The sequence below is a fragment of the Anoplopoma fimbria genome, chromosome 6 (genome assembly GCF_027596085.1).
Source record: "Anoplopoma fimbria isolate UVic2021 breed Golden Eagle Sablefish chromosome 6, Afim_UVic_2022, whole genome shotgun sequence".
Classification (NCBI taxonomy): Eukaryota; Metazoa; Chordata; class Actinopteri; order Perciformes; family Anoplopomatidae; genus Anoplopoma; species Anoplopoma fimbria.
The window spans coordinates 8,583,036-8,592,822 of NC_072454.1; the positions used below are offsets into that span (position 1 = coordinate 8,583,036).

The window sequence follows — 9,787 nt, forward strand, 5'->3', positions numbered from 1 at the left end:
AGGTGGCTCACTGTCGAACTGCCATGACTTAATGGACATTTGAATAGTTTAAAATGAATACTTTTTCTACTATAACAAGTCAAAATGTTTGCTTTGAAAAAGGACTATTAAAGTGGAACATTCATGCCTGATTTTACATTTTTTTAAATGTAAACTTGAGAAAAGATGTCAGTCAAATCCGAAATTTTAAGACGCATATTTTGCTCTCTGGTGTAATATCAGCGAAGCAGTACAGCTTTGTGTCTATTGTGTGCAAAAATTCTTGCAATTTGGGGCAAATTTAAACAATTTTCATTTGCACATTACAGAAAAATATGAGATATATGCATGAAAAGAAACATGCATATTTTATTTTAACAGGATAACAAGTGGGCTTGTTTTGTTAGTAGTTTTACTGATAAATTGTTCAAATGGTATTGTTTTGTCAGTAGTGGTGGCGGTGGGAGAAATGCATTTATTTCAGCCTTTAGATAGGGCTGACAGAACAGAAGAGAAGAACCACTGTGTTGAGCAATGAATTGGAACATTTTTTACTTGCCAATTTCTTTTTTAGCTATGCCATTGTGTGTCACGTGTCAGTGCTCTTTATTTTCTACAAAGATAATGTCCACAGCCTGAGGATTCAAACACCTGATGCCGAGCAGAAACAAACATTCAGCTCCCAGACCTCTAAACCATCTCATTGAGAGTGATTCCAAGAAAACTGAGGTGGGGTCTTCTATTCAGTCAGTGAATGCATCATTACCGTTTATGGTTTTAGGTTCACTGAGTTACTTATAGACAAACAAAATCTCAGCACTGATAAGGCTAGAACATTGGTAAGCGATCCGTCACTGTTCTGTAATGAAACCTGTCACGTGTATTGCACAAAAATGTACTTCTGTGTCGAACTATGTAACATCGTCGTTATGTCAGATGTGCCATAAATGGTCCATGCATAATGGAATTTAGAAAACGGGAAGTTGACGGCATGTTAAAGGGCAGCTGTGTCGTCAGCAGCATCAGTCCAGTGAGTCCGTAGTCTTCAAACTGCCTCAACACCATGACTGATCTGCTGCTCAGAGCCGTGCTGCTGGGGAACCTGGGCATCTGTGTCACAGCTCAAGGTAACCTCAGATATATATATATATATATATATATCATTTTATTTTATATATTTTTTTTTTATGTTTTATGACATATGGATTGTTCTTGTCTGACTGATTTGATTTCAACCTGACACAGATTTCTTTAAAACATCAGCCCTCAGCTGAGAGGAACTTTAAATGTATTGTTCAGAACAAAATTTGTGAACCCTAAATTCTACACAATCTCATAAAGTATAATAAGGCCACAGAACAATGTGAGAAGCAACAGAATAAGACTTTATTAACACTGAATTAAATTGATCACAAATTATGTAAGATATTATGAGGGTTAAAACAAAAAGTAAGTTTTCTTTCTAAGAAATCAGTTAGAATTTAGAAAGAATGTCAGTAATTATCAACCGCCAACAAGACAAGAACAAATAACTAAAAAGATAGAAATTTGACTTTAAGTAACTTGAAACTGAAGTATTTTAATGTGGACAAAACTGTTTTATTCTTCCTCAAATCTGCTTTATTGTTTTAATGACCAGGACCACTGTTAGTTTTTTGCTAAAAAGGTGAAAGGCATCTTTTTAAAACAAATCTTTCAAGAATCATAACAAGGCTCAGGAAATCTCTTTTGTCCAACCAAACATTTCATTTTTTACATTATTTCAGAGTCCATACAGAAGCTATTTGGAATGAATGCAGCTTCCTGAGTAACTGTCATGCAACCCCCCTCATTAATGTACTACTACTCCTGTATACTAATACTACTAATGATAATTAAGTAAATCAGTTTTTGTCCTTTACTTAAAAACTGCTGCCATTGTGGTTTTACTAACCAACTGATCGATCGATCAATCAATCAATCAATCAATCAATCAATCAATCAATCAATCAGTCAGTCAGTCAGTCAGTCCAGTCATCTTTAAAAAAATAAATAATGTAATTGATGGTCCCATCTCCTCATAAACCATCATGTCATCAATAACTTCCTCAGGTCCAGTGATGCTCGCTCCACCCACCAAGGTGATGTTTGACTCTGTGGACTATAAAAACATTGTGCACTGGACTCCACCGACCAACAGCAGCCCACTGCAGTTCTACGTCCAGTGGAAGATGTGAGCCATCACACACACACACACACACACACACACACACACACACACACACACACACACACACACACACACACACACACACACACACACACACAGACATACAGACACACACACTCAAACACATTATTGTATTACATTTTGAGAGAAGATTTTAGTTGTTCATCCAAAGAAGAATATATCAAACAAATAAAAAAAATGTGAGAAAGTTTTTTCTTCATCAACAATGTTACCACTGCAAAAACAAACAAAAATAAAAACCTTTAGATTAGTAAATAAGTCTATTTTTGAATCCTTAGCTCATCCTCCAGTGGAGTTGTATGTATTCTCATTCATACTTCTAACGTATACTTTTTACTCCACTACATGTACTTAAGTTACTTTGCTAATTCATCTCTACATATATCTTTATATATATAATCCTTTTGAATGCATGGCTTTTACTTGTTACAGAGTATTCCTACATTGAGGTTTTGCTGCTATTCATTAAGTAGAAGCCTGAGTATTTCCTCCACCACTGCCAGTAAGACATGTTACTATGATCCATGATGCACAGAGTGAAATAAGCCATCTGCTCCTCAGTTATGGCGAGCCTGAGTGGTTGGACGTGAACGGCTGTCAGGGTATCAAGAAGCCTCAGTGTGACCTCAGCGTCGTGACCTCTGACCTCAGAGAGTGGTATTACGCCAGAGTGCACGCTTCCTCCCTGCCCTCCAGGAAATCGGCCTGGACTCTCTCCCCGAGGTTCAGCCCACGCTGGGACAGTGAGTGTTTACTCTCCTCCTCCTCCTCCGCATCGTCTGCATCTTCTTCTTCTCTGTCGCTCTGATGCCACGACCGATAAAACCTGAAACAGACGCTGGCGTAGTGCTTTAATAAGAACTACCAGGAGTGGAGACATAGTAGAGTATTTCATTCAAGGAGAGCTATTAGTAAAAAAAAATACACAAGAGTTCAGGTATTAGATCTGCATAGAGAGTGACTTAATAAATACACTTTTTTTAAATGAAGAAATGTAATTTACTAACTAAAAAAAGTACAATTTGCTTAACTATACATACAATACAGTCATTATAAACTCAATCGATCCTGGTCCCAGGCTACGGTATATTAACTGTTTTTATTTACCCTTTTCCAGTAAAATTCAAGACATTTTTAAAGGGTGAAAAAAATCTTTGATAATTCTATGAAGTTGCTGGTACCCTAACCCGCAAGACAAAGTCACATACAAGGTGTTCTGTTCAAAATGTGTTTAAAGTGAAAGATGTCAAGTTGCTTTCTTACAAAACAAAACACTAAAACAACAACAACAACAACAACAACAAGAAATGGCTTCTCCTTCTTCTTTTATGTTGTACTCTTTGATTTGTTGTGTCATCATTGTGGGGAAAAAAAATTAAATCATCGAAATTCTTATGTTGCATCTGCAGCTAAAATCAGCTATCCTGTCTTGAGGCTGAACCCCACAGAGCAAGGCATTGTGGTCCGTGTGAAGACGCCCAGGCAGCTGGTCCGTAAGATGCACAGCAGTCTGAACTACAAGATCTACCTCATACACAGCAATGGACAGGAGGTACACACACACACACACACACACACACACACACACACACACACACACACACACACACACACACACACACACACACACACACACACACACACACACACACACGTAAACACACACTTTGGACAATAACTTCAGCAAAATAAATGTACTGTAATATAATGCTATAGATGAGTATGTAAAATAAAGGGCTGCAACAAGCAATTACTTTAATTATCAGTTAATGGATTTACTCGACCGAGTCAAGTCTCAGCGCTAAAAGAATCATCAGCATGGTAAATGAGCCTGAAACTAATAAAACGTCATAATTAAATGTGTACACTATGAACATATTACATTTAAACTACCACATACTACTCTAACAAAATAGAAGAGGAAGTAGAAGAGGCAGAGTAGGAGGTAGAGGAAGAGCAGAAGAAGAACAACAAAAACAAGAACAATAACAACAATAAATTAGAAAGTACAGCATAAAGAAAAACACGCAGTCTCCCTCACTGTCTCCTCTCTTATTCTCTCCTCTTCAGGAGATGTTTGAGATGAACTGCTGCTCAAACAAGCTGACTCTGAGAAAGCTGAAGCCCAAGACGAAGTACTGCCTCCAAGCCCAGACCATAATCCCCCAGCAGGCCAAGAGTAGCCCTCGAAGTGCTGTGGAATGTGTCACTACGCTCTGATCACAAAGGTATGACACACACACACACACACACACACACACACACACACACACACACACACACACACACACACACACACACACACACACACACACACACACACACACACACACACTCTCAAATCCACACCTGGTAGTGTTAAGATCCCCTACAGAAACTCATCTTTCTCATTATTTCTACACATTATCAGTTTTTTTTTCAATATAAATTTAGTCAGGATCACAGCAGTGCAGTTGTCAGTAGTAAAAGGTTATTTGATCCGTGAGAATGTGCTAAAAGTGTCTGCGTGGTGTGATTGTGTCTGAGCTGGACAGCATTGTTTGAGAGTGAAAGGTAACCTCTCCGCTGTAATAAAAGAGTACCGAATGAGAAGTCAAGTATCAGCTGTCGCACAACATTGGCCTGAGGCGGTGAGACGGAGAGAGGGAGGGAAAATGAAACTCCTGGAGGAGAGTTTCCCCATAATGTCTATAATTACCTCTGCTCACCCCACCCTTTGCACTATTTTTAGATTTGCAACTGATGTACATGTATAACGACTGAAAATGTAATTATTGACAGTTATTCCTTTGTGTGATTCATTCATCTTTTCTTCCCCTCTTCTCGTTGTCTTTTTTTTTCTCTAGACAAACGGGACAAGCTGGACTTTTCATCCATCAGTTCAGCTTTCATTATCCTTTGCTACCTCGACGGCTTCAGCCACAAATAACCGTGCCATTAAAAGTGCTGCACTTTATTCTCAAAAAAGCATAAAGGATCTGACATGTTGAATTGTGTAGGTAAACTCAAGGTCTACTTTCCAGTTTATTTTCCTCAGTGAATCACTCAGGTGATGTGAATTGTGGTTCAAAGCTCTGGAAAAAGCGAGAAAGTAGACCGTGAGTTAAGATCATTTTGTTGATATTAAGATATAATACATGTTAATATTTGTTGTTTTAATGAAGGCCAGCTTATCTTTCACTATAGACACACTACAAGCACAATAAAGTAGATCCATTTATGTAAACCCATTCTTTCCAGTGACTTCAGTAACCTGAAATGATATGACATGACATCAGTGAATCCCAAATTTAGCAAATTTGTGTGGTTTTTTTTGTCTTAAGATTTCTTTATTTTTCCTTTGAATGGAGAAAAAAAAATTGTTCAGGGATGGGAAGGATGAAGTTTATACTTTCTCTATACTGTGACCACAATTTCAACTTGTTTGCCCTCTGTACAGCAATGCTCAATGAATGTCATCTAAACTTTTAGCAGAGACCTGTGCCAAAATATCACGGGAGCTTTACTATGTAGCAATGACTTTAATGACTTTACACTTCAACTCGATTCAGACGCAAAACTTTGAGATGTGTTGTGTGTTCGTTGTATGTATCATGTTACAAATAAAAGCCACAATAATTGATTATACTGTCATACTATACTCTGCGTTTATTGACTATTTTCGACATAATATATCATCACTTTTTTCAACATACTATTCTATGCATTTTTTGTGACATGCTATGCTATGAATTTAATAACTATTGTTTGTACTATTATATTAGTTTTTATGCATCTTTTTTCAACATTCAATACTATGACTAAGAAATCAAAAAAAAGTCATAGTATAGTGTATTAAAAAAAGTAATACAATAGTATGTCGAAAATAAGTCCAAAAAACGGTAAAGTGTAATATGTTGAAAAAGGTTTTGGACATACCATACTATGATTTTATTTATTGTTTTTACACCCTGTACAACAACTTTTTATTTACATTTTTTCGACATACTATACTATGACTTTTGTAAACAAATTATACTTTGAATTTTTTCAACATATTTTACTCTGGGCTCTTTGTACATACTATACTAAGAATTTTTAAGACTTTTTTAAACATACTAAACTTTGACTTTTTTTGTCTCATTTTCGTTATACTATACTATGAGTTTTTTAAATATACTTTACTATGACTTTTTTTTTTACTTTGTCATCATACTATACTATGACCCTTTTTTCAACACATTCTATACTATGACATTTAATGGGTTTTTTCATCATTGTTTTTACGTACTTTTTAACTTTTTTTACATACCATACTTTGACTTTTTATGACTTTTTTGACATGCTATATTATGACTTTTTTGAACATTCTTTAAACATACTTTTTTAGAGATACTAACACCTTTTTCGACACACTGTACATTTACATGACTTTCTTTGAGACGATTTGACAATTTAAGAGAACACATACTGAAATTTATTTTGACAATTAAACGGGTCACATAACAGGATTTGAAACCAGGTTTTCTGGGTGACAGACTGATCTCCTAACCACTAGACCATGGTGGACATATACTACATCATAAAACTTTTTCGAGATACTTTACTATGACTTTTTCCTATCACACTATATAATCACACTATGACTTTTTATGACTTTTTTATGACCTTTTTTAACTTTCTACACTATGACTTTTTTCATGACTTTGTTCATGACTTTGTTCAGCATTTTATATTATGACTTTTTATTCACTTTTTCAACATGCTATACTATGACTTTTTTCATGACCTTTTTTAACTTTCTACACTATAACTTTTTTCAGCATTTTATATTATGACTTTTTATGACTTTTTTCGACATGCTATACTATGACTTTATTCATAACTTTTTTCAACTTTCTACACTATGACTTCTTTCATGACTTTTTTCTCATGACTTTTTTCAACATGCTATACTATGACTTTTTTCGACATGCTATATTATGACTTTTTTCATGACTTTTTTGGACATTCTATAACATGACTTTTTCAACATATTATACTATGCCTTGGTTTCTAAAATACTTTTCTATGACTTTTTGTATGACTTTTTTCAACATACTATACTATGACTTTTTAAAAAATACTATAGTATGTCTTTTTTCAGGACTTTTTCGACATACTATACTATGACTTTTTTGAAGCCACGGCCTCTGCCTCGCTGCTTCTGCCTCGCTCTGTCTCTCTTCTCTCTGTCGTACTTTTATCTCCATGCAGCTCGGCCATCTCCATGCGGTATTCTGTCTATCAAACACACATGCACGCACACAGATCAAAAAAGGAAATTTAATTCTCTATCAGGGTCAGTTCCTGGAAAAATAACCCCTTTTTCCAAGCCACATTCATCAGTTGTTATAAGGGAAATAAGACGGACACTGATATCAACAATAACTTGTAGAACTGTGATGCTGCAGAGAAGTACAGTTTTCTTTAAATTCCTTCCCAATGTACCTTTGCTTACGAACCTTCATTCAGACATGCCCACTCATTCCCACAACGTCTTTGTACTCCTACAATTGTGCAAAAATGGGGACACAGTGAAGGTATGTTGCCCACTCTCCTTTCAAAACACACAAACGAGAGAAGCCACGGTAGCTGTCGTTCATTTATCAGCCGTGCCGTGGGCTGCCCAGTGCCTTGCTGTGCCGTGCTTGGGGTCAGGCTTCCCTCGCTGTGGACTGGGAGTAATTATTAACCTACTGGGATTGTCCCGCAGTCCTCTGGTCATCTGGGACTGCTGAGTGTCAATCTGCAAAGGTCATGACAAGGCAACACGGTGGTGAAGAAGGAGCTGGAGAGTGAAAATAGAAACATTGAGAGAGAGACTGACTGATGAATTAAAATCCAACTGGAAAATTTGACCACTTTCACAACAAGAGGCGTGGATCATGGATTACACACTTCTTTTCTCTGTGCAGACATTTAAAGGATAATCTGGTTATATTTTTCTTATTGTCAAGGATATAAACAGATTAGAATTTGTGCTGTATAACAAAGTAAACTAACAAATTGTGTAACTTATTTATTTTGCTGTTGAGTTATTAGTAAAGTAACGTTATTACTTTTTCACTAGGAAATATGCAGTGCTGCCCCCTCTTAGTCGATAAGTCGACTAATTAGTTCGCTTTTGTGTGATTCTTTTTAAGGAGAAACACATATGAGTGAACACATACACGCACACACTGAAGTTTGTTTGAGTCAATTGCACACACACCACACATCTGTTACTAAAATTCCAAATGTGTATCAATCCCCGGCTGAAACTTTCCCCAAACAAATGCCCCATTTACTCCTGTTTGAGTAACATTTGTTAAAATCTACAGAACCCAATTTTTTATTATTTTGCCTTTTTCACAAATGAATTATTTACAACCTTCTTTTGAATGTTGCTTTTTTTATATCTTCATTCAAGAGCATGTAGAACTGTGCTTCAGAAAATTATGACAGCCATTTTTTACTATTACCTGACGTTTTAAAGACAAAACAAATGAGAAAATACAATCTACAGATTAATCGATTATGAAAATATTTTTTAGCGGTTCCAAACACTTAAATGTTCCAAATGTGATTAATTAATCTCAAAACTTTGGTCCTTGGCAACATTTATATATTCAAGTTTACTTTACCAGATATTTTAAAATGTTTGTAGGTTTGTGTAAACTTAAATCTCTTTCTACAATAGCTACTACTAGTCCCTAATCACTCTGCTTTACCCCCTGTGTGTGATATAACCTTTTTAAATCATGGGAACTAGAGCAGGGTGTGGACGTTTTTATGACAGACTGTGTTCTGCATAATTCTATTATGACTTTCAACAACATACTATACTATGTTGTTTTTTTTTTTAAATACTATACTATGACTTTTTTCATGACTTTCTTTGACATACTTTGCTATGATGTTTTCATGATACTATATATCTCACATACTATACTATGACCTTTTTCAACATTTTATACTATGACTTTTCATGATTTTCTCTGACATGCTATACTATGCCTTATTTTTTAACATAAATTTCCATGACTTTTTTTATGATTTTTTTCCAAATGCTTTACTATGACTTTCTTTTTTAACTTTTTCAACATACTATACTATACTATGAATGTTTTCGACATTATATACCATGACTTTTCTGGACTTACTATGCCATGACTTTTTATTAATTATGTATTTTCATAATTTTATGACTTTCAACAACATACTATACTATGACTTTTTTCATTACTTTCTTTGACATATTTTGCTATGATGTTTTCATGACTTTTTTGAAAACGATAAGTTTTCAAAACCTTTTCAGACGTACTATACTACGACTTTTTCTAGACATTTTTCGACATACATTACTTTTTTTACGACTTTCTTTGAAACCGTGGCTTTTGTAAAAATTGAATATGACAATTTTCAAACTTTTTTGAGATTTTTTACAATTGAACAATTAGTTGCTTATTGGGATTCGAACCCGGGCCTACTGGGTGATAGACAGAAATCCTAACCACTTTTTGGACATTTATCACTATCATTCTGTTTTCATGTGTTTTTTTTTGATATCATACACTA

At 35.3% G+C, this 9,787-nt stretch overlaps 1 protein-coding gene across 1 annotated transcript; it reads left to right on the top strand.

Moving 5' to 3' along the window:
- The first annotated feature begins 1,023 nt into the window (after positions 1–1,023).
- il22ra2 (interleukin 22 receptor, alpha 2) lies at positions 1,024–5,839 on the top strand. The gene is made up of 6 exons (XM_054600601.1): positions 1,024–1,106; positions 2,071–2,191; positions 2,771–2,952; positions 3,619–3,761; positions 4,280–4,437; positions 5,056–5,839. Exons 1-5 carry the CDS (start codon positions 1,043–1,045, stop codon positions 4,427–4,429), a joined length of 660 nt encoding a protein of 219 aa, XP_054456576.1. The 5' UTR covers positions 1,024–1,042; the 3' UTR covers positions 4,430–4,437; positions 5,056–5,839.
- Positions 5,840–9,787: the final 3,948 nt, after the last annotated feature.